We start from the raw sequence: 26,296 nt of genomic DNA on the forward strand, positions 1-26,296 counted from the left end.
CCTACTCCGTTGACATCCTATTGAAGAGTTATGAATAAAATTTAATTGAGGATTTGATGTATCTTAATAACATATTAAGATTATATATTAAGAAATTATAAATTTAAATTTTAAATATATTTATTATGTATTTATTAAAATAAAAATATAAAAATTTATATGAATAGTAACTTTAATATGTATCATCAAAATACAAGTTAATTAAACTTTTAAATTTTTATGCATATTATATACAATAATAAACAATACGAGTCAATAGCCAACGAGCCAATGAGTTATAGCTCAAATGGCATAGACTCCCATACTCAATTAAGAGGTCGTGGGTGCGGGTTCGAGTCACATATCTTTCCAATTTTTGCCAATGAGTAATAGCTCAAATGACATAGTCTCTCCATACTCGTTCATATCTTTGGTAAAAAAAATTACGGATTTAAATCTCCTATCTTTGGTAAAAAAAAAAAAAACAATACAAGTCAATACGACATTAAATATACACATGTGAATGGCCACAAAGTCTTCTTTTCAAAAAATTAGAAAACAAAATTTGCCTCTCTTTTACGTGTATTTTTTAAATAATTATTTAAATTTATCAAGTTATCTAACTATCCTAAAAATAATTGCATCAGGCTCCAACTAAATTTAATTAACATTTTGTAAAAATAAAATAACATGTATATGCGTTGCTTTGCTTGATCAAGATTCAACACTCCCTCCTTTCTTCTTTCTTCTTTCTTCTTTCTTCAAACCTCAAAAACCAGACGACAATTTTCCAAAACCCTCTCTCTCTCTCTCTCTCTCTCTCTCTCTCTCTCAAGAAATGGCGGCTCCACCGGTGGTGAGGTTCCCGATCTTCACGACTGTGAGAGCGTTTGGCGTCGCCGTCACCGTTCTTCTTCTCATTTGGACGCTTCATTTCAGAGGAGGCCTCGCTCTCATCTCTGACAACAAAGATCTCATCTTCAATGTAACTCTCTCTCTCTCTCTCTCTCTCTCTCTGTGTGTGTGTTCGATTCTAGATTCCAGAATCTTCCAATATATTGACTTTTTCTCATTAATATCTATATTTCCTTGTTTTCTTTGCTGTTTGGTGAAAATATCTTCCTAGTCTTATTTGCTGTTTTTGAAAGAGTTGCTGAAAATTTCAGGAATCGGGAAGGTGAATGAGAAGGGTAATGTAGCCTTAATTTTGACTGTCATGGAAAACTTTGCTATGTGATTATGCATTTATCTTTCGTATTTGGACCATTTTATTACTTATTATTAATTTAGCTCCATTTTCTTTGATGTAAGCTTGTTATGCATTTTCAACATTATGTGAGAATTGCTATTATGTATGGTTTTATACTTTTATTAAACTCGCTTTTCTTTTGTGTTCTGCAGGTCCATCCAGTGTTGATGGTGATTGGGCTTGTTCTGATCAATGGTGAAGGTAACTGGATTTTCTTTTCTATTCTCTGAGATAGGACATATATGCTTAATTGTTTAGTATGTGCATATTAACGTCTTTTCAAAACTTTGTAGGATCATATCACGATAATTATTTGCAGTAATCTCAATTAATGGAAAGATAAATGAAATTTGCGGGTTTAGATTACCTGGTTCGAGTAATCTAATTGCTTGTTTCCTTTATTTGTTTAATGCAATAAATGATCACGTTCGCCTTTGACGTTTGGTGCTAATATTTAAGAATTATTGATTCACGAGCATTGTTCAATACCCATTTGGCATTTGACTTAGTGGTCATAATCGTTGATCCATGATATTTTCATTGTTTGATGTCAGTTGCCCTTGGTTTTGACATTTGAAGATGATGAACTTTTGGTTCTTTTAGCCTTTCTCATTTTAACAATCAAGTGTCATGTTTGTACGAAATTGCTCTGGAACAAACATGATGCTCAATTAACACTTTACATGTTTTGTATTCATTTATGAATCCTGTCCTTTAAGAAATACTACTTCAGTGCCTAGTTTTTAACTTATAAAAAATGAATGAAAAATATCAATACGGATTGATTTTAATCATTGTCATAGTAATTTGACATTTACAACTTGGATTAAACATTCTTCATATCTTATGAGTCATCCCCTGTCATATGCTTGTAGACCTGAGAACTGCACTTTGTTTCATAGAATATTCTGTTTCATGGAAATGGCAGAGGCAAGACTAGAACAAATGTTTCAGAGGCCTCACAATGGGCAATAACCATGTCGAATGAACTTGTTGGTTTAAATTCCAAGCATTTCCTTATTCATTTGATTGTGGTGAATTGTGAGTTCTATATGTTTGTTCCTAATTTGAACTTTTTATTTTATTTTATGTTTATTATTGCATTTTGCAGGGATGCTTGCATACAAGACATTATCTGGAACAAAAAGCTTCAGAAAAACAGTGCATCTCACATTGCAGTTTCTGTCTCTAATTTTGAGTTTAATTGGTGTCTGGGCTGCTTGGAAGTTTCACATTGACAAGGGCATTGACAATTTCTACAGCCTGCATTCCTGGTTGGGCCTTGCATGCCTTTTCCTATTCTCCATCCAGGTATCTTTATTACTTGTTATATAACTAGATCAATTAGGAGAATCCAATGCACGAGACTCTCGGTGGGATTTTGTGAGGATAATGTACTCACCGGCTATTCTCAAACTCAGTTAACTCAAAAATCTTACAAGATTACAAGTTTAGGTTCTCAAAATCAAGTGTATGACTTTACCAGCATAATTTTACGTGTTTATGAATTAAGCTTTATGATTCAAGTTTACCTAAACTCGGCTCCAGGGGTTTAGGTGAACTCTCAAGTTTAATTGTCTTTTTTATCCCTGTTAGAGACGAGGCTATTTCTTCAATTTTAACTTCTCACAAGACCCAGATATTTTGTTCTACTTCAGACACAGATTCAGATATTTGACTTCTTGCTATATTTGTTTATCAGTGGGCTGCCGGATTTGTGACATTTTGGTATCCGGGAGGTTCAAGGAATAGCAGAGCTGCGCTTTTGCCATGGCATGTGTTCTTTGGGATCTATATCTATGGTTTGGCTATAGCTACTGCTGCTACTGGTATTTTGGAAAAGGCGACATTCCTTCAGACGAACAATGTTATATCGCGCTATTCCAGCGAAGCCCTGCTGGTCAATACTTTAGGCATCTTGATTGTCATTTTAGGCGGCTTTGTTATTCTTGGAATCGTTGCTCCATCTGGTGGTAAATCAGAAACCACAAGAGGAAATGAATAACTATACTGAGTGTATATGATTGAAAAAAAAAAAAAAAGAAACATGAACTTGTGTATTCTGTCTAATACAACATTACATGGATGTATGAACAAACTCTTTAAACATGTATACAGGCTTTATTTTCTGTTCAATTTACATAGCTATTTACCTTGGACAAATGAGTGTCTGGATGCTTCGTGCATAGGAATCACCCAAATCAGACCTAAAGTTTGATATTGTTACTCTTGATAGCATGTTTTTATTTTTAACATGTTCATGTAAAAATATGATGAAAGAAAACAAGAATGAATTTGATATTATTAAAATGGAAGTAAAAATATTGATTTCTTATGATTAAAGTTATAAAGTCTTAATTCATCTTTTTATTTATTTTTATAATTTTTAAATAAAAAATTTCTATTTTCCTTTTGGTTCTTCAAAAAATAGCATATATTTAAATTTTATTTATTTAAGTATTAAGACAATAAGGAAAAAGATGAATTAAGATTCTCTAATCCCTATCATTGCTCAAAGTGAATTATCATAAGATGAGAATAAGTAAATAATTTGAAAGTAAATACTAAATAGATATGTATCCACTTTCGGATCACATTTTCATCGGATCATTTTTTTTTAAATAGATTACATTTTTCTTTCTTTAAGATTTTTTAAAAGATATTTAATGAATATGTGGGTTTAGTATCGTAATGTTTCAAGAAAAAGTCTAGGGGCCAGCAACTTTTGTGTTTTCTGGCCAATACTTAACCATTAAAACAAAAGTGAGTGATTTTTTACCAGATGTAATCTCACACCATTAAAAACACTATTGATGGCCAATTGATGGTTACAAAATACCAAAATTGCTGGCTCCTAGCATTCCTCATGTTTCAATTAATGACAGAAAAATGAGCAAAACTATAATTTGCTAGAGCACCTAACAATTTCGCTCTTCCCGACTATTGCATGAAGTATGACATATATACAATTAATATCTTCAAAATTTTGAAGTACAATTATGTTCTTATATCTTTCTAATTTTCTTTGGTGACATCTTAGTAATTAGGAAAATATTTTAAGTTTAGAGTGGATTAACATTGAAACTAAGTCAATTTTTAAATTTAACTGTATGAATGTGCGTCCCTTAGATTCTCATTTCTAGGTTTGTCGTTCTTTTGACTGTAAAAACTATACTGTCCATTTATATTTAAGATATTTAAACCACTAACCATTTTAAATAAAGATAGATGGATCCTTATTTTCAGTATATCATATACCTTTTTTCGGCCCTTGTCTTTTTTTAATTTAGCCAACCCGTACTTTAGCCATTGAAAAATAACGATCCATTCTTATCCTTTCTTTTCGATAGATACATGAGTTCTTTTACGAGATCTCCATTAAAAAAGTGATCGAAAATATTTACGTGTAACGTTAGCTTGTATGATCTGATATTCACCGGTACTACATAGATGATAATTATTTCATTGGAAATATTTATCGTCTATACAATCATCAAAACAACATTATAGAGGGATGATAATTATTTGATTATATAAGATCTAGATAGTCCTAATCAAATATTATCATTTCCGTAGGATTGATAGGTCATACAAGTTACCTCACATGTAAGTATTTTTTGTCATCCCTTATTGAAAATTCTCGTAGAAAAACTCATGCGTTTAATGAAAAGAAAAAATAGATAAGAGAAAAGAAAGAATAGATAAGAGGCGAATTATTATTTTTCAATTATTAAGATGTGATTGTCTAAATTAAAAAAGAACAAAAATTGAAAAAGAATTTTATTCTATCATATATATCATAAAATAACGAGTGGCTACAAGGGAAAAGGAACGAATCGGGAAGAAGAAGTAATGTGTATGGCGTGCTTCTTAGCCACTTTATGTTTTAATGTTTTATGAAGCACTTTTTTTTAATTATGGATTTGGAAGGTTGAGAATTTTGGACCTATCTAGTTTAAGGATTCAAAGGATTTATTTTGAGATTCATGTTCTTTAAGTTAATATACATTATGGTTGTTTTTGTTTTTTTGTTTTTTTTTTCTCTCTCTTTATCTTTCTAACCCATGCATGTTGTATATATTTATGTCCACTAATGTAAATATATGAATTGAGTGACCTAATTATATGAAGGAATGTATGATTGATTGTTAAGTGTGTGATAATTGAAGATGACACTCTACCTATTTGATAAAATGTGTCTATGATAGAAAATATTTGAATCTAAGAATCTTTCTTGAATTAGGTTGATTTTTCTTTAGATTTTCAAATCAGCAATTGTTCACATAACAAAAAAAGTCACTCTCAAAACCATTGATTAATTGGCCAGCGACAAACTCTTAAATAAAACTTTGATCCGCGATGAATTAGTTCTTAACTTATCAGATTGAAGAAAACCGTAAAAAAAAAAAACTATAATACGAAATTTTTTAAGAGATGACCCAAATTACACTCCACAATTACATCTTAGTGTAAATGGTCATATCAATTCCATTTCAACTAGTGTGACCACCTAAAAAAAATACATATATATATATATATATATATATATATATATATATATATATATATATAAAATAAGTCTTACTGAACAAATTTAACATGCACATCTAATTTACATGTATAAATCCAATTATGTATTATCACACGAGTAAAAATAACTATGTTTAATAATTAACGTGTGAGAATGATCATCTAAACTAACAGACGTAATTGAATAAGTGTATAAAATAGTTTAGACGATAAATATATCATTTGTATTGTATCACGTGTAGATGGCAAATTAATTGTTCATGTGAATAGTAATTATTGTCTAGGCTTTCATTTGCATTGAAATAGTGTGTACAAACCAACATAAAAACATCCAAACAAGTATTCCCCACACGTATGTACTTGAAACATCACATGAGCCAAATCACTTGAAAGTAGTATCATCAATTAACATCTTTATAATGTTTGCAGCTGCAGCAGGAGAGAGTGATCATGAGGCTAGGGGGTCCATATGATAAGTTTGATGAAGAAACTTCCATATATAGATTTTGATGCATGCCCTTATGTTCTCTTTCGTGTTTCTTCAGCTTTCACAAAAGCTGGACCAGAAACCACTCATTTAATTTGAAGTAAATGGCCTTGTCCATGAATTTAAATATAGAAAACAATTTGATCATACATATGTAACTAGAATGGTGCCTTTGATGCTCTATAGTTTGATTGATTATTCCATACAATATAAGAGCCTTGATCATCACTTACAATTTTTTCCTAAATATAACACTACAAAAAAGGCGCTAATTTGCGGAAGTTTTTTTTTTTGTTTTGCGGGGATTTTTAACCCCTGCAAGTTGCATAACGGCGGTTTAGTAAAATGACGCAGTTAGGTGTCCTGCAATAAATTACGGGAATTTTTTTGGAACCGACGCTATTTCGAACTCAGAATCGCGGGATTTTTTTTTTAGTGTAAGAAAATTATTTAAAAGAATTTCATTTCATACATTAAAAAAAGTTTACACACAGAGTGTATTGTTATATCAATAAAAGTAATTAATTTTTAAATTTATTATTTTAAAATTTATTTAAACGCATCAATCCAATTAAATAATTATGTAAAATTATTTACACTGTCATCAAAATTAAAATATATTGCATACTAAAACTGATTTAGAAAAAGGTTCATCTTTTTTTAATGGATATATATGTCACAACTTTCATTTCAAACTTCTTTCATAGGACCATTTAATTGCTCACATTATGCTCCACATTATTTATAGCATAATTGATAGGGAAAAAAACTATTCACCTCAATTACAAGTAGCATCTTCCTGTATATATGTGCATTAAAAATTAGCATAAGTGATAGTAAGGGTGAGCTATGATTGGTGCTCATCATATATATATTTGCCTATCTATTTTCTTTATTATTTTTTTTTTCATAATATTTTTGAACTTTATTGTATATATAAAGTGAGATTTAAATCTCTGATATTTATTTAAACGAATTAATAAATTAATTACTAGGTCAACTCAAATTAATCTTAAATTTTTTATTATGAGTTTATAACATTATTTGTCTTAGTTACTAATCTTATAGATACTACTTTTATTTTTTAGTATATTAAAAATATTTAAATATAAAATATTTGTAACTATGTCGATGATTTACAATATCCAACAATGTAAAAATTGACAAATCTTAAGTTCTTAGAGTTAATACTCAAAATGACCCTAAAATTTGATCTCCCACTCAATTTAGTCCTTCAATTTTTCAATTGACCTAATTTGTACCCTGAAACCTTTTAAGACGTAACTCAGGTTGGCCCTTCCATCAAACTCCTGTCATCGAAAAAATGACATGGCACCCAAACCTCACCACATATCTCTCTTTCTTTCTCTTTCAGGATAACGACTCTACCTCCTCCATTTTTAACTCTTCATCTTTTTCTCTTTTAACTCGTAACTCCCTCTCTCAACCTGTAACTCCCTCTCTCCCAACAAACGTCGCCGTCTTCTTCCTTAACACGTCACAGTCCCTCCCTCCAACCCGTCGCAGCACTTCTGTCTAACCCTCCTTCATCGTTGCTCATTTCTCACACTGCCATCTACGTCTTTGAACTCGTCATGTCGTTGTATTCATCTCTGGACTCATTGTGTTGCTGTCTCGCTTTCTGTCAGTAATTGCGCCGTCGTCTCCCTGCTCTCTTAACCCTCCTCCTCGCCGCCCTCATCATTCAACACAGTAGTACTTTGTCTTCTATTCACTTTAATTTTTATTGATTGATATTGATGGTTTGATTTAATTGTTCAAAGTTTCTAATTTTTGGTTTTTATTTGCTTTATTGTTCCTCTTCCAGGGATAATGATGTAGAGGATCCAACGAGAGGTGCAACCACAGTAACGAGCGTGCATTGGTGATAAACGGAGATGGGTCGAGCCGCTAAAGTTAGCTTTGATGGTGTGGTGGTATTTGAGGGTGCGCAGTAGCAATTTGTGAGAGACTAAACGTGAGAGAGACTGGAGTGTGGGGGATGTGCTTGGACGGCGCAGAGGGATAGAGACGATTGAGGAGAATGGCTCGGTGGTGGGTTCATGATGAAGGAAGAAAGGGTTGTGAGAAAGAGGGTGGTGAGGGTGAATGGAAGAAAAAAAAAAGAGAGGGATGGTGCGTGGTGGTATGAGAGTGGTGGTTCGAGTGAATGCTGGTGGTGAGGGAGATGCCAGGTGTCAACTAAAATTATTACGTCATCTCTTTGGTGACGAAAATTGATAGAAGGGCCAATTTGAATCACAGCTCAAAATTTTAAAGTATAAATTGAGTCAATTAAAAATTGAGGCCTCTACACATACAAGTCTTTTTGGCTTACAAGTCTTACAAGTTGGCACAAGCCCAACAAAAAACACGCATTACACTCCCACATTCAAGAGTAAATAAACGCACGTTATTCGACCACTTCCTGTTTCCAAAGCGCGCTACTCACCATGCATTATAAACGACTCTTCTTTTTCTTCCTCCATGAAAACGAGTTTCTTGCCAAATTTGAAGATAATGAAACTTCATAAATACACCCAAACGATTACAGAAATACACTCAAATGATTACAGAAATACACCCAAAGGATTACAGAAATACACATAAACGGTTACAGGAATTCACCCAAACGATTATAGAAATAGACCCAAAGGATTACAGAAATACACCCAAAGGATTACAAAAACTACACCCAAAATTCGTTGAAGTATACCTTATGCATAATTCAGAACTCTTTCTCTTTCTCCTCCTCATTTTCTGCTGCTTCTTCTTCTTCAAAAATGATTTCAGAGCTTGATGTCAAAAAACAATGGAAATCGAGAATAACGAAGAAAGAAAACAGAGAGAAAAGCACGTAAATAAAGAAGGAGAAAGAGAAGGCAAGAAACGAAAGAAAAGAAGAGAGGAAGAAGAACGTGCAGCAAGAAGAAGAAGAAGAAGAAGGTGTAGTGAAAACGTGCAGTAACGGTTGAAGAAGGAGAAAGAGAAGGCAAGAAATGAAAGAAAAGAAGAAGAAGAGGAAGAGGAAGAAGAACGTGCAGCAAGAAGAAAAAGAAGGTGCAGTGAAAACGTGTAGTAATGGTTGAAGAAGGAGAAAGAGAAGGCAAGAAACGAAAGAAAAAAAGAAGAAGAAGAGGAAGAGGAAGAAGAACGTGCGCAAGAAGAAGAAGGTGCACTTGTAAAGACTTGTATAAAAAAATGCTTGTATGTGAAGAATTTCTCTTAAAAATTTAAGGTCCAAATCAATCTGTGAGTCAAATTTCAAGAACTATTTTAAATATTAACTTCCGTTTTTATTAACTATTCTAATTTTAACATTGAGAGAGTAAATCTTATTATTATTAGTTTATACGTATATATGAATAGAGTAAGATATAGAAAGTCAATAATGTTTACTGAAAAAGGAAAGAGAAGAAAGTAGGTGATAGACATTGAATGAAAAGAGCGAGGCTCCCCACTACTTGTCACACAAAGATAGAATTAAATAAGAAGGGAAGCATGTGAAAGGGAAACAAGTCACAGAGACTTGACCCTCCTCTATGCTCAAAGTACCAAACTGTCTCCTGGGCAGTGAGTATAGCTTGGCTGTGCACATGATCAGTTTTATATCTGTGGGTCCTACTTGCATATGCCATGGCCCCACACACTCATCATCATTCAGTGACATTGATCTTCTCACTTTAAGAGGTGGTTATGGACGCCATTATAAATCACCAGCAGCATGTCAATGGACTGGACTCGGACACTCCCATTTTGGTATCAAATGGAGCCCTTCTGAATAAATGGAGACGAACCAACGACGTTTATAAGTTCAGCGTGGTCTTCGTCTAATCATGTCATTACTTTGTCGTTGGAAAATATCTTAGAGATAACCAAAGATAAATTTAGGACAATTTTAAATTCAAAGACAAATTCGAGACTCAATTACAAATTTAAGGACCACTTTAAAATTTAACTCAACTAAAATATAGGGTTAATATCTTAATTCTTACCTCCGATTTGAATATCTCTTATTTCTTTTAGACTTTCACTAAGTTTCGGCATAGGAGTGGCAATATGTATCCTACCTGCGGGTATTCAATCCAACTCCACTCGATCGGATAGGGTTGCCAACCTGATCCACAACGGGTAGGGTAGGGTGCGAGTAGGGTTCTCGTGTGGGTTGGGTAGGGTGCGGGTTGAGTCTCAACCCTACCCGACCAACCTGCACTCTATATATGTTTATATTATATACTTATATAAAAATATGTTTTAAGTGAATGTTGAATCAAAGACTTCTCACTAAATGCAAAAGATCCTTAACTACTAAAAGAAAATTATTTAATATTTTTTTTTACATAAAAATCAGTTCTATTTTAAATTATCATCAAGTTATATAATAATGTTGTATATTTTTTGTAACCCGCAGGTAGGGTCGAATACCCGCAGGTTAAGAGCGGATAGAATTAGAGTTGGGATATTCTCAACCCGCAGGTATGGTAGGATTGAGTTTATATAAAAATCTCAACACGCAGATAAGGTTAGAATTGGATCCAAACCCTACGCTATCCTACCTATTACCACCCCTACTTCGACCTCTATTTTACTCTTTTCTCTCCTGTCTTTCAAGTCTATCATTATTTCTCAGCTCCCCAAAAATTATGTTTTTATTATGTTAGAAAATATTTTTATGTTATTTTATTTTAAATTATTATTTTTTATAATGAATATATATTATGAATTGCGTTAGATTATATTTAATTGTATTGAATTATGTTAGAATGATTTATTTTATTATTATTACTTTTTTAAAGTAGAAAATAAATATTTATTATAGAGAGGATCGCGGAGAGGGAATATATATGTGTAATTTATAAAAGTACTTTTATTGTATTTACTTTTAGTTATTTAATAACATTTGCATATTTATTTTTCTTGACGATGAATAGTTACATTTTAATCTATTTAAGTTTCCTTTAATTTTTTATAAGGATATTTACTTCTTTTTTTTCTATAAAATAGTTTATTAATAATGTGAACATAAAGTGTATATACAAAAGGAAGCCCACATGTAATGTTTTGATTATTAAAATATTATATTTAATAGATTTAAATTTAAATTTAAATGCGTCTTATCTTGCTTTCTTAAGATTTTGTTGTTCGATTGTAACTATATCTCTTCTCTGTAATAAACTCGATAGAAGAACAATGCATGTGTTTAACTAACCTTTACATTCAAAATATACTTTTTAATTTGTTGACAAAATTGGCATTTCAAAATAATGGAGTGCCACAATTGGTTTCACAAGGACATGAACTCGAATTCGTCCTATTAATGTTGTTTTGAGAATTTTTTTCAGTAGACAATTTGCAACTATTCAAGTAAACATTCATTGAGTCTACAGTAGTTATATATGTTGTTATGTTAGTAGATTAATTGTCGCTGACCAACTAAATTTTTCATGAAAAATAAAATAGAAAAAAGAAAAAGAAAGGTTGAGGACCACCTATATATCTCTAAAACACGTTGGATATTTATTAAAAATATCTTCCTTCTTTTCTTATATATAAAATTATGTGACTTTTCAAAAAAATAAATATGATTATCGTTCGTAAGTTATCTTAGATATAAAATATTGAATAATTTAGTTAAATATTGTTATGGTCCGGCCCAGGACTCTCGCGGGTCAACCCGATTCGAGCTCCACCCGGCCCGACTACGCCTTTCAATCGACCCAGACACGTGTTCCGTACGGCTCATCCGCAGCTGTGGGATAGCGTCCTTGGGAATATGGGCCTGTCCTCCAGAGGGGCCCACTACTGACATGTATATAAGGGGAAGACTGACTCTTCCCCCGAGGTACGTCACATTTCTACATCATCCTCTCTCCGCCTGCACATATTCTGACAAAAGCGTCGGAGTGTCTTTGCAGGTGGTACCCCCTTTTTTTCCACACGAAGTATTCGGGACCTCGCGCCTCCCGGACCGGAAGACCGCGTGACCGGACGAGCCCCTTCCATCACTTCGAGTCCTGACCCGAACCGTCCGATAACCGACCTACCGAACAAATATGTTCAATTATTTTTAATGATCAATCGTTATAGCTAAAATAAATAAATTATTATCGAACTAATTGCTCAAATAAAAAAATCAGTTTGGAAAATAAGGGTACCGTTGATTTGTGTTTTTTTTTTTTAATATTTTTTCTTTTAAAATTTAGTAAAAAAAAAGAAGAGAAAATACTTATTTTTTATTTTCATATCTTTTAAAAAAAATTAAAAACAAAAATATTGAAAATAAAAATCCAACCCTAAATTTTCCTTTTCTATTCCAATTGATATCCATAATTTAAAAAAAAATTGTAATTGGATGGATTTATTGTAGTGTCATATTGGTGTATGATTTCCTTTCCAGCTATAAATTTCAATCATAAACAAAGAAAGTACAAGCCTCCTAGTTATGCATAGCAAATCTTCTAAGCACTTTGAGTTGAAAAGAACCTATGTCGTTATTCATGTTCTTGGCTGAGATATTTATTTCACAATGTTTCTCTAAATTCAAGTATTATTCCTTTTCTTTTCTGTTAAACTTTCTTTATCAACAAACCATCACAGCTTAGCTTGAAAGAGATTTAACACTGAAATCTTTGCTTCTATTGGATGATTACAATTTCCATTCATCATATATATATATATATATGTATATATATATATATATCACAGAAAAGTGTTTGTCAACAACATATACTACTCGATCTTGCAATGACGAATCGGATGGTGAATTAGATACATATGGGACGTTCAAGCCTTCCAAGATCATAAATTCATCATGAGATTCCAAGATACAAATGAAGTCTTGATCTAGCTACATTAATTATACCTATTTATTTGTCGGTCGCATAGATTTTCAACCATTTTTATATAATTTATATCTAGATAATATATTCTTATGAAAACAAATTAAACAACAACAACAAAAGCTTATCTCACTAAGTATGATAAATTGATTAGATGGATCAAATAATATCATTGAATCTTATCTTTTATTATGTCTATAATAAAATTGGTTATAATGTAAATCTCTTTAGAACAATTTTGACTATCTCATGTACAATTTTATCGAATCTTTTTCTAATTTTCACTTCATGTTTATCTTCTTTCTCCTTTATCCTCGTAACTAGATATTTTATCGATTTTTTTTACGTATCTAAATTATTTAAGACGACTTTCTATTATCTTTTCAACAATAAATACTACTCAAACTCTCTCTATTGTATATCTTTCTTTTTTATTTTATTCATACATTATGTAACTGCTCATTCATTTTAGCATTTTCATGTCTGTCGTATTTAATTTAAATTCATATTCATCTTTTATTTGTCATTCAACACTTTATTCTATATGACATAATTGGTCAATTAGACATGAATGATGTTTTCTCAAATATCAATAATTACGTTTAAGATCAAATGACATCCGTGACAATTTAAGTAAATGTTCCACTAATAAATATTATTTGTCTATTCATGCAATTTTTCGAAAATCACTTTTAAAAAATTACATATCAATCAAAAATCACTTGTTATATTTTTTTATATAATCAAATTAATATATTTGTTTAAAATATACAAAAGCAAATTATTTTTCTATTACATACTTATTAATATCCCATTTGAATAAAAATTAGTATAAATGATCTTCAATATATATATATATATATATATATATATATATATATATATATATATAAAATAATGGTTGAATCTATAAATTGTATATCTGTAAGGTGTGTGTGCCGGTGAACAAAATTTGGCCCTGGAAAAAGACACAACTTATTGAGTTTGGCATGTACCGAACAAGGTTACCATGATCCTAACATACACTAGGTCAAGTTCTTTTCATGGGAGCTAACAATCATTAATTATTTTTTTTTCAGGAGGGATGCATATTGGATTCTAGCTAAGCGACAAAACTATGAACACCTTACATGTTAAGTTAGGCTTTGAGATGAGTAGTGGATTACTTGGCATCCAATTTTAATTAGGAGTGTACATGCAATTTCAATTCAAACCATCTATTCAATTTAGGAAGTGAGAGTTAAACCTACAACCTCCCTTATGTAATGACTTACAATAAGTGAATAACTATTAAATTAGTTAGTTAATTTAGTAATTTAGAGCATTAATTTTTTATTTTTTATGTTATTAATATGTATACAATTTGAAATGATTGAATTTTATATTTACTTTAAAAAAATTTGATATTTCTGCGGATAGGGTAGGGTAGAGTAGGGTTTAGAACTTTAGGGTGCGGGTAGGGTTAGGGTTGAGAGATTCTCAATCCACGGGTAGAGTAGGGTAGAGTTTTAATAAAATTTTCAACCCGCAGGTAGGGTTAGGGTAGAGTCCAAACCCTACCCTACCCTACCCATTGCCAGCCCTAATTCAATTCAATTCAATTAAAATCGAATAGCAGCCAAGATTGGAAATATTTTTATTGGATCGGAATTCGTTTAAATCACATGAATTGGATCGAATTTTGAATATAATATTTAAAATTAATCCAATCATATCTAATATAAATCATGCATAATATTAAAACAGTAATGTTACATAATAGTAAATATTATTTTAGATGAATATTTAATCAATAATAATTTATATTTATGTATAATATGATGAGTCAATAATATATTAACCATTTTTGTCATATGATGAGTCAATAATATATTAACTAAATTATAGTGATTTTTATTTATCTGTTGATGACACTTTGCCAATGTATCAACAGTAATCATAGGACTTTTTGACGGTAATATTTTTGACATATTAAAAAAAAATAGACTTATATTTTGTGTAATAGAAGAGTAATTATTTTTCATTGTGCTCACATTTAAAGGAGTAGACAATATACCAAGTGAAGTCTGTGACAAAAAAAATTGAAAATTTTGCTATGGTAATATTGACACATGGGTTATGGCAAACATGATTTTGAACTAATGAGTAAAGAGGATTAATCAAATCTTATGTCGCTATGGGGGAAACAAACTCCGGTGACAAATTATTAAGCAACCACCCCATAGTGTTTTGTATAAGATGCACTTATTTCATGATGGACATGGTTAACGCCATCATGCCTCTGCCGAAAAATAAAGTAACCTATTTGATACGGGTATAAAAATATTTTCAACTTCTTTTCCTCTTTCATTACTGAAAGTAGAAGAAGATGATGCAAATAAATTTGACATGTTAATTGACGTTATTTTTTTCAGTATCAAACAATTTTGCCATTGCGTAATTTTCCTGCAAGTTTGTTTTTTTTTTTTTACAAAACTACAATTTATTGACAATGTTTCATCGGCGTGCCAATTTGTTTTACTCGATTTTTTGTTCTCTTGTTAACAACAAATAAATTAACAACTTTCGAGTTTTGTTTCACAATCTTAATTCAAGGAGCGAAAAGCTGAAAACGACTCATTTTGTGGGTGTTTTAAGGTCTCAATTGTAGTTTCAAAAATAAAATTAAAGATAAAAAGAAAATATGTAAGGTGACGAAGACAAAGTAAAATGCAGAAAGGAAGAAGAAGAACAACAACAACAAATAAAAGTAAAGAATTTTCATTAAAAATAAAAAGTAGAGTATAAATTTGAGTTTAGACTTTAAAAGAATTACTTAAGAGTTTCAATTTTACTCTCTAATGTCAGGGAGTATTTTTGAATTTCTAAGTGTTTCTCAAAAATTGAATTAATTACAATGTTTGCCCAAAATTCTATTTATAAACTAACCTAATGTCAATTAACAGTTATTTTTATAATATATTTTTTGTTTATAAATTTAAATTAGTAACCGTCCCACATTTATTTTCTTGACACTTTACATTGCTACCTGTGTTAATTACATCTTTGATCAAATATATCCAATAATATCGTGTCAGTTATAATTTTTTTGCATTATTTAAATTTTTTTTTGGATAATATTTTTTTTGCCTAACATATATACGAAATTATGGAATAATAACACATAGAATCACTATATATATAAGAGTAATATATTTATTACTGTCAAAAAATATAATTATTTTTTAGATTTTTTTAGTTACCAAATTAATTCTCATATAATTTCCTAGACAAATATATATATATATATATATATATATATATATATATATATATATATATATATATATATCTTAAATAATTTAACATTAAATATAATTGTACTGATAACTTAAAAATAAAATGATCATATTTGCATTATATTTGTAAGGAGTAATGAATGTGTAGCCCTGATGTGGCCAGCTTATTAATTAGTGTGAGCCGCACTTGAATATTTGAAGTATTTAAGTAATAGAGTTAATGTTATTTGTCGGGGAAAAAAAGTGGAGCTAATGTCAAAGTTGTTTTTCGATAATTAAAAAGGACGATATTAAAAAGGAGTTTTAATATGGAGTAAACTATAATTTCTACTCATGAAAATTTTAAATGCTGATAAATTTATTTATAAAAAAAAATTATTATTTTTACCCATTTCGTATGAAAAAATTATTTAAATATTAAAAAATTGCTTAAAAATTTTAAATTATTCTCTTCTTAATTCTAACTTCAACACTCCTTTTTTAAATCTCAACCCTTCTTTTATTCATTTTATGAATTTCACCACCTCTTTCACTAACACCACCACCACCAACCATAAATCCCACCTTCGAAGACAAAGAGAACTTTGGCGGCACACTACCTGCCGCTAGGAACTGAATCCTGTTCTCCACGTCTTCCTGCATTACCTCTTGATAAAAAGCAAGCGTCCCACGTGTATCACCCGAAGAAATTTACGATTCTTTACGGCTTTGAATGTGTTGTGGATGGTGGCGAAGGGGTCGGTGCCAGCGTTGATGAAGAGCGCGTGGCTAAACGATGACACCTTTGTGTTGGAATCGCCGATCTCGATGCAAAGCTCGAGTTCGTCGCGGTCATTGCTTAAAGACATGCTCTGAAGCTTCGTTCAATGAGAGGGAGGAAGACGATGTAGACGATCTGGCTACTCTTGTCACCGTCATTGAATTAGAGGTGGGAACCGTCCTTGTCTCAACGAGAAGGCACTGAGTTTCCAATAGAATATCTCTTCCTTTGTCTCTCATCTTCTGAGCCATCCACCATAGCTTGAAGCGGAAGAAAGAATGTGGGGTTTACGATTGGTGACGGTGGTGGTGTTGGTGAAGGCGATGGTGAAATCTATAAAAAGAGGGTTGAGATTCGGGGGAGGGATGTTGATATTAGGGTTAGAAAAATGGTAATTTGGGATTTTTAACGTGAAAAGTAGTAAAGCTAATTTTAAAAAAATAAATAAATAATAGCTAAATAAAATGAAAGATAATAAACAATCCTAGTTTATAATCATAGAATTCTAATGGTTAAAAAAGAGAAGAATTATATACTTCTAATTGACGGATGGTAGAGACTCACTAATAAATTAAGTTTTTTCTTAATTTATTTCAATCAATTATATATCTCTATAGTAACATTGAGTTACATAGAGAGTTTTTTCTTTGAAAGGTTTTCTCCTGTATTTAGAGAGAGGTGTATTCTCTTTTTGTTAAGAAAGAGTGTTATTGTAATCTCCTTGTGATAGAGAAAAGTAATAATTCTCAAAGAAAATTTTTTATACAAATTTTTTATTTTTACATCGCTATATTTTGTTGTGTCTTTGTCCAGTAGCTAACAATTCGCCAGTGGTGGCTCTGTGGTGCGGCGCGGCGGTTCCAAGAAGGGAGAAGATTAACGATGAAATGGAAATGAGAGAAGAGGGAGAAGAAGAAGAAGGGAGGGGTCTCGACTGTGGGTAGACGGCGATGGAGAGGGGCTATGATAGTGGTGGTTTTGGTGGCGGCAGATTGTGGTGTAGGGGAGAGGGGAGGAAATGGATGAGAGAGATAGAGAGAGAGAGAGAGAGAGAGAGAGAGAGAGAGAGAGAGAGAGAGTGAAATTTGATTGAGGGGAAAAAGGTTCGCATTTTGAATTTACAGCCCATTTACCGTTGAAAAACCATTGCGGGTCACTAAAATGCTGTGTTTCACTAAATGGGTTTACTGTCAGATTTTTTCGACGGTAAATCCGACCTTAAAGGACGTGCCAATTTATTTTTGTTTCCCTCTAAATATTACTAGCGAATTTACCGTCGAAAACCAAAATCCGCCGGTAATTACTTAACCTTTCGAATTCGACACTGTTATCACTGGTAAATCCGATGGTAAATTTGCTGCTACTCTGAGATGCTAAATCCAATGGTAAATCCGATGGTACTCAGTGTTTTTCTTGTAGTGAGAAGTAGAAGCCAATGACATAGAAGTTCGTCGATCCACTTGACAAATAAAAATACCATCACAGCGCTCAAATTATGTTTTGACAAGCCATGAGATGCATATTGTCTTCTGACAAAAGATAGAGAGACAGTAACTTTTATGGAGGCTATGCGCAATCCATATGCTTTTATATAGATGACAACAATGCAAGAAGAAATTGAGGCATTACATAGGAACCATACCTAGAAACTTGTTGCACTTCCAGTAGGTTGGAAAGCCATTGGTAACAAATAGGTTTACAAGATCAAGCAAGATAGCAATGATCAGGTGGAATGATATCGGGCAAGATTGGTTGTCAAAGGACATGCTCAGAAAGAAGGTGTTGACTTTAATGAAATACTTTTTCCAGTGGTGAGACTAATTACTATCAGAGTAGTTTTGGCTATGTGTGCTGTATTTGATTTATATCTAGAGCAATTGATGTAAAGACTGCTTTTCTTCATGGAGAACTTGAAGAAGAGATATATATGCTCCAACTAGAAGGTTTTGAAGAACAAGAAAAAGAAAATTTAGTTTGCAAGTTAACTAAATCTCTGTACGGTCTAATGCAGGCGCCAATGTGTTGGTATAAGAGATTTAATTCTTTTATTATCAGCCTTAGAAATAACAGACTTCCATTAGTAATATTGTCCATCATCGTGCCTCACACACTAAGTCTTCCTGATCAGGTTATAAGCATCATTTTAAATTCCAAAATACACTATGTAGCTGATGTTATGAATTACCTGCATAGATGAATAAAATTAATCTAAAACCTTAACAAGTCAACTTTGCAGAGTTACTAGAGCAAGAAGGTGCAGGCATTATTCAAACCGAGGGAGAAAAATGTTCAAATCATACAAAGTTCAGTGTTTTAGGCTTGATTGAAAAGGTAAACAGATAATTGTGTTTGGTCTACCTTTATCTTTTTCCATATTGCTTTGATTGCATTTGCATCTCCGATATTGATTTCCAAATAATTCATTCACTCTTTTTCTCCCAATAGAAGCTCAGAGATAAGTAATTGAATTTTCACCCCTAGAATAAATGAAATATTAATTTTTTGTTTTAAATTCAATGGATCGCCATACACATTGTTATTGTTGTTTGATAAATGTACCATTCTTTAAACCATTAGATTTCTCATAGTTGGTCATTGCAGGCAACACCAACTTTGCACTAGCTTTACCATCGTAAAAAAAAAGAAAATTGGCATTACAGTTAGAAATTGATTCTTTTCTGACACTAATAGAAAATAAAATTAGCTGAAAATGGAATAAGTGTTTTCAATTATCAGTTGCTACTTATAAACCTTATACTATATCAAGTTCCAAGTTCACCGTACTTGAATTTTGAATATTTGAAACTAAGAAAACAATAAAGGTTGGTACTTTAATGGTTTAATCCCCACCCCGCACTACAGGACGAATGGAGGATAGTGGCGGTTTAATTGCCAATTTGCAGCGGTTTTAAACTGCCGCTAAAGATGACGCCAACGAAACAGCAATCGCAGTGTATAAGGGCGCGGAGATGACATTCTGCGGCAGTTTCCAGCAACCACCGGCATAATCGTCGCAAATCAGACATTTTGCGTCGGTTAATTTAGCGATAGTTTATAACCGCTGCTATATCACCAAGAGACATTTGAGAATTTATTTGCGACGTTCTTAAACTGCCGCAATTTGATTATTGCGTTTTATATGGTTTTTATTTGCCCGCTAATTTTATAGCAAATTTTTTTTAAAAATCTAATATTTTAGTTTGATTTAATTTATTAACCTGGGGATATTTTTTATCTATTTTTTTATTTTAAGAATCTTATCGTTCTTCTCTAAAATTCTATATTGTAGGAAAAAAACTCATGAATATTTAACTACAAAACAAACTAACATGTTTATTTTAATATCATTAAAGTATTTCAATAGTCACCCAAAAAAGTAAAGTATTTGGCTAATAATTAATGCTGCATAGTTAATATAAACAAAACATATACTGAAAAACAAACAATTGCATATATCCTAATTTCTATTTTCCGTCATGTCCATCCAAAGAATTCATCCATGCAGCGATGTCTAGTGGCAACTTCCCACCTTGCTGTTGGACCAAATAACTCAGCACACTCTCTATTGCCTACCTCTTCGTTTTCTCTGCTGCTACTTCATCCTCCTTTGCTTTCCTTTTCAATTTTTTGGCCGTCACCTCTGCCTGTAGTTCAAACAGCATCCTTTGGGCCTCTTCTATTTGAGCTCTATCCACCGACGGATGCGAACTCGGACGGAAGAGTTGACTTGGTGTCGGCCCAAAACCTATGCCACGCACTCTACCCGGGTGCTCTTTACCGAGAGCTTGGGCAAGGAAATCATTTTCTGACAATATTCTTGTAGTTTCATCCTGCTGCTCAATCTCAAATATTTTTTCCTGCAGACGTAAATAAAAATACACAATCACACTAGGAATATAGCATACTCAAGACATTTTAATAATTAAACCCAACATGTTACAACATAAATGATTAAGTGTACTTACACCAATTCTCTGAGCTTCTTCGTGTATATAGGTGCCATCAAGTCGTTTGTGCTTTAGGATCCATACTTCTCCCCTAACAGCTCTCCTCCCTTGTTTTTGTGACTGTGACAATATAATTTATAGCATAAGTTTCACTTCTTTAATTTTTTCCAATAATTTTTTGTTGTTTTACTCTATAAATAAATCCAAACTACATACCAACCAATTTATTTTACCCCAATCAATTAAGTATCTAATGATTGCTCCATTTATTTTTCAAGGATTAAGTAATTGATTATACTTAAATAGTAAAATTATTTTAATAGCTCCAGCATTACTTTTTTGGAAATCAGCATCACTTGTCAATTCCTTATAACTTAAAACTGAAGAATGATTTGCTTAAAAAAAGAGAATTATTCGAGACAATGATAGGCACCTATACTTGATTTCAAATCTATATTACCTCTTCTTCCCTTGCCCTAGCCAAGCTTTTAGAACTGCCAGTGTGCGTGTAAAGTTGCTTCTTTCGATTCAGCGCGTTTTGCTTACACTTCGCCTATTATTTCATCAACAATAAGATTAGTTAGACACAGAATAAATACATAGTGTACCATAAATAGTTAAATGTTCTTATATTTCTCTTTTACTTTGGTGTATTACTTATATATATGTTCCTTTTCTCTTTCTTTGAAAAGTACTATATATAACTCCAAAAAAGCTTGAATGCAATAAATTAATCATTAGGACTGAAAATTAGTTGTTACTTAAAAAATGGGGTACCTTTGTTGCAGGATCATTACGATAATCAATGAACCACCTCCAATGCTCTTTAGGAATTCCCGCCGGGCGGTTATCAAGATTCTGTTCAAGTGTCCTTGTTGGTTTGTAATGCGCATCATACAGCCTCCCCCTTGTATCCTTCCAGGACCTCCCCATTTGTTGCAAAAATGTTTTCTTGATTCTACTACCGCTATCTTCATGAAAGTGGAACATCTCCTGCAACGACAATGTCCAGCTATAAGTAATTGTAAGATGAAATGTTTGATATAATTAAACAATGCCAAAAGTCATTACCTTTATGCAATCATCATAAACCCTGTCTTTGTCCTGCACCTTTGCCCAACTCTTCTCCCAGATAGGAAATTTGCTATAATCAGAACCTAGTGCTCCTAGAATGCGACTCAACAGGCCAGCTCCATCTCCGATTGCTTGCAGTTCCTCGTTGAACCTCAATATGATCTTGCTACCATTAAGAGGCCGCTCCATAGCCTCCCTCACACTCATTTTTGCTTGCTTGATTATTCCATCAGAATCTATAAAAAATAAAATCTTGTTTATGTGTCCAATGTGCCCAACATGTGAGAAATATAACAATATCATTAGCAAATCAATTAAAAAGTCATATGGTTCAACACTTGTTACCAATGAGATCAACATCCCAAAACTCAGTAGTCTTGCGTCCTTTGCGCTTTTCAGCATCAGAAGTGGCAAACATCCTGTCAATGTGTTCGTCAAACGAATCTACATCATTCGCCTCTGGATCCATGTCTTCATTGCACAGTTTCGTCACTTGTACACCGTTAGCGGTCTGTGACTCAGGTTTTGGTTTGCTCTGGGGCGGACGAAAGGGTCGGAGAGGAGCCGCTGCGGAGACACCACCATTACTGGAGGGCAGGGGGATGAGCCAGTCATCGTCAGCGGATGGTGAAGACGCAGGAGGTGCAGTTGGAGGCTGCTGACTTGGTGGTTCCACTCTTGTGCCTTTTGTGTAGCGAGCTTTCCTGGGCATCTTAAAATTCTAGTATAAACACATGTAACATGCTAAAAAATATAAATTAATCTTAGACTAATAGAATTACAGGCTATTAATAGAATTACCGCGTCTTAGGTTAATAGAATTACTCATATTATAACTAGATCACATGATAGTAAATAACATTATATATATGTACATAGATTAATTATATAAATGGAACCTTTTTTCCCAAATGATCCAACTACATATAAATTAAAAAAAAGCCAAAGGCAAACATGTAAATAGAGGAGGAAACTAATAAAGAGAATAGGACATTCTATTGCAACAATGAAACTTATTTGACAGTGCATAAAAAATTATTAGTTTCTCTAATTGACGCAGGAGCAAGTAGAGTTAGTAGGTTAATTATATTAGTTAATTGTAATAAGGGAATACAAGTCCCATATTGTTTAGGATAGTGAACTTTGTGTTATGTATTAGTCCCACATCGTCCAAGTTATGAAGGTTTTTCCTTCTCTCACTAGTATAAATAACTCATGTACCTTTTATTTATGAAATAGAAGTTGAAGTTGATTTTTGAATATGAAATAAGCTGTGTGCTTATTTTCCTCTAGGCTCTTTGAGAGTAAGAGGTGCATCATTGGCTTAGTCAACCAAGGTGGGCTTATGGCACCTCGACTTAGTCAACCAAAGTGAGTTTATGGCTATTTTTACCATAGTGGGGTTGTTAACCTCGCCAAGATTGGTGATCCAAGCAACGTCCCGGTGTCAGTTTGGTATCAGAGCAAGGTCGGTCCTCATGGCCTTCACCTTGCTTTAGTATAATTTTATTTGATTTGTGGTGTAGGTTTTTGGCGTGGATTAGCTAATGGGATCTTTTGGTGTGGATTTGTCAATGAGATTGTCTGCTGCCACGAATCTTGTAAAATTTTATCTGATTTGTGAGTGCGGGTCTTTGGTGTGGAGTCACCAATAGGATCTTTTGATGTGGATTCATTAATGAGATCGATCATCTGCTGTCACAAGTCTTTTCACGCAAGAGTTCTTTCAACCCAGGGAGAATGACGCAGGAGCAAGTAGAGTTAGTAGGTTAATTATATTAGTTAATTGTAATAAGGGAATACAAGTCCCATATTGTTTAGGATAGTGAACTTTGTGTTATGTATTAGTCCCACATCGTCCAAGTTATGAAGGCTTTTCCTTCTCTCACTAGTATAAATAACTCATGTACCTTTTATTTATGAAATAGAAGTTGAAGTTGATTTTTTAATATGAAATAAGCTGTGTGCTTATTTTCCTCTAGGCTCTTTGAAAGTAAGAGGTGCATCCTTAGCTTAGCCAACCAAGGTGGGTTTATGGCTATTTTCACCATAGTGTGGTTGTTAATCTCGCCGAGATTGGTGACCCAAGCGACGTCCCGGCGTCACTAATTCTCTATTTGACTGAGCAACATCTACTCCCTTAGATTATTAATTACCATTATTAATATTCTTATTTTTCACAGGTGCCAAAATTTTAGATATTTTTAATTAAAAAATTATTCCTAAAGTTAACAGCCATCATTACTCTTTGTGAGAAATTAAATCAGAAATTAATTAAATAAATCAGAGGCCATATTTTTTAATATTTTTTTCTAGTTACAATGAAGATATGAAAATGCAACCCCCAAACCCTTCAAATCTTAGCTGTGATTGTTCATACCCCCATAGAATTGGATTTAAAGATAAGGTGAATAAATTATAAATGCAAAAAAGAATGCATGTGATTAGATATGGTCAGCAATTCAATTAAGTGGAACTTGTGACTAGCAAATGCCAAGTAATGTGATTTGTTCCTAATAGCAATGGTGTAAAGTGCACCCGTTCACTCTTGATGGGTTACAAATTAGAAACCGAAGCAATAAGAGGAAGATAAACAATTAGCATGAAGATGGAAACTTTATACCTCAACGAGTACAACGACGACGTGGAAGAGAACTTGACTGACGACAGTGTGGAAGAGAACTTGACTGACGATGGTGAGGGAGCCAAGGACACAACACTTCCGAGCACGATGCTCAGCGGCGAAAAGGAGAAGACAACTTTCCACGGTAAGACAATGTGTGTTTCGAAAATAAGGATTCATCTAGTGAAGAGTGGGGGTGTATGTGCGAATTGAGAGAAGTGAGGAAGTATATGAGGTTAATTAGTTAGTTTTACCTCTAATTAGATAGTGGTATGGGCCTTGATTAATTTACAAACTATCAAAACGTAAAATGGATTAAACTGATAATAATACTAATAATTAAAGTTTTATAATAACAAATAAAAAAATACATGATTTTGCAAATTTGTTTACAAATCTCATCCAAAATAAATTTAAAATTACAATATTATATATTCTAACAAAATTTAAAAAATTACAAAATAAAAAAACTTAATACATACTAAAATAATTTGTGTACTTATTTTATTATATTTTGTATTATCTTCTAAATATATTTGAAAATATTGCAGGATGAGACCCCTTATTTGCATCTTTGTTTTATTTAATTAAATCTTGGGAGTGATTGGTTTGCCTAAAATCTAATCTTGCATTTAATGTCATTAGCTTTGGCCAACTAAGGTTAATTTTTTACTATATTCATTAATTTTTTTTACGATATTTTCCAACTCATCAAATTAAAGATTAATTTACTGCAAATCTAAATTTTATTAAAGGCTTTTTCTATACGCCAACTATGTATTAGATGTACAAAGAAAAAATTCAACTCCTCAGTACTTGTTTAAATGAACAAATAAATTGATCATTCAACCAGTTGAAGTTGATTTACTATAGTAAAATTATTAATTTATACAAAATTGATGACTCAGATGACATTTCAGCATTGGATCGAAACATATAAAGCAAGGTTACATGATCAATCACTTAATTAAATCTCGACTCAAAACAGAGTATATATATCACTGTGGCTCAAGTAATCATTATTCCTTTCTAGATAGTAATATTAATAATTCACACGAGCAAGATAAACAAGTTAAAACAAATTCTTCTCTGTCCAAACTCAATTGATTCAAGTGGTCTTAACTAAAGGGCATCGATCAACGATGTTACAAGATTTTTAGAAGTGAATTGCGGCCGCTTCTGTTTGTTGCATTTTTGTATTGGAATTGAAAATTGGGTTCATTTTTCAGTGAACGATGAACCACATTCATAATATATTATCTTCTAGTACTCTTTATTCCTTAAATTAAGCAAAGCAACTTAGATATATGATCAGTTTCTTTGTTTTGAAATATATCTACAGTGAGTTAAGTTATACCAGTTACATGGCTACTCAAATTGGTGGTTCACTTGTTTGTGGAGTTGCTATTGAAGGGGTTGTGAAAAGAACAAAAGTCAACACTGAGGTTGGGAAGTGTAATTTCCATTTTAGAACAGCAACAGCAAGAAGGGCCTGGAATTCCATCTGGATTCTTCAGAAGAAAGTGGTTT

At 32.4% G+C, this 26,296-nt stretch overlaps 2 protein-coding genes across 2 annotated transcripts; one reads left to right on the plus strand and one right to left on the minus strand.

Annotated features, from left to right (window-relative positions):
* Window positions 1–678: 678 nt before the first annotated feature.
* Window positions 679–3,364, plus strand: CYB-1 (cytochrome B561-1). Its single transcript, XM_016323565.3, has 4 exons — window positions 679–964; window positions 1,381–1,429; window positions 2,340–2,539; window positions 2,931–3,364. Exons 1-4 carry the CDS (start codon window positions 818–820, stop codon window positions 3,231–3,233), a joined length of 699 nt encoding a protein of 232 aa, XP_016179051.1. The 5' UTR covers window positions 679–817; the 3' UTR covers window positions 3,234–3,364.
* Window positions 3,365–20,691: 17,327 nt separating this feature from the next.
* On the minus strand, window positions 20,692–24,946 carry LOC110267678 (uncharacterized). The gene is made up of 7 exons (XM_088495064.1): window positions 24,767–24,946; window positions 22,489–22,864; window positions 22,141–22,379; window positions 21,847–22,062; window positions 21,530–21,622; window positions 21,088–21,189; window positions 20,692–20,979 (listed from the first exon to the last, which is right to left on the minus strand). The coding sequence occupies exons 1-7, from the start codon at window positions 24,944–24,946 to the stop codon at window positions 20,692–20,694; spliced, it is 1,494 nt and encodes a 497-aa protein (XP_088351190.1).
* Between the last annotated feature and the right edge of the window lie 1,350 nt (window positions 24,947–26,296).

This window comes from Arachis ipaensis, chromosome B10 (assembly GCF_059453495.1).
Source record: "Arachis ipaensis isolate K30076 ecotype BB chromosome B10, ASM5945349v1, whole genome shotgun sequence".
NCBI classification, from domain to species: Eukaryota; Viridiplantae; Streptophyta; class Magnoliopsida; order Fabales; family Fabaceae; genus Arachis; species Arachis ipaensis.

What these genes read in the sequence shown, in the direction of transcription:
- CYB-1 (XM_016323565.3), top strand. Translation starts at nt 818, where the DNA reads ATGGCGGCTCCACCGGTGGTGAGGTTCCCGATCTTCACGACTGTGAGA. An exon ending in ACAAAGATCTCATCTTCAAT is followed by an intron (nt 965 to 1,380) that starts GTAACTCTCTCT and finishes TGTGTTCTGCAG; the next exon opens with GTCCATCCAGTGTTGATGGT. An exon ending in TTTTCCTATTCTCCATCCAG is followed by an intron (nt 2,540 to 2,930) that starts GTATCTTTATTA and finishes TTTGTTTATCAG; the next exon opens with TGGGCTGCCGGATTTGTGAC.
- LOC110267678 (XM_088495064.1), bottom strand. Translation starts at nt 24,946, where the DNA reads ATGAATCCTTATTTTCGAAACACACATTGTCTTACCGTGGAAAGTTGT. An exon ending in TCGTCGTTGTACTCGTTGAG is followed by an intron (nt 22,865 to 24,766) that starts GTATAAAGTTTC and finishes TGTTTATACTAG; the next exon opens with AATTTTAAGATGCCCAGGAA. An exon ending in CTAGGGCAAGGGAAGAAGAG is followed by an intron (nt 21,190 to 21,529) that starts GTAATATAGATT and finishes ATATTGTCACAG; the next exon opens with TCACAAAAACAAGGGAGGAG.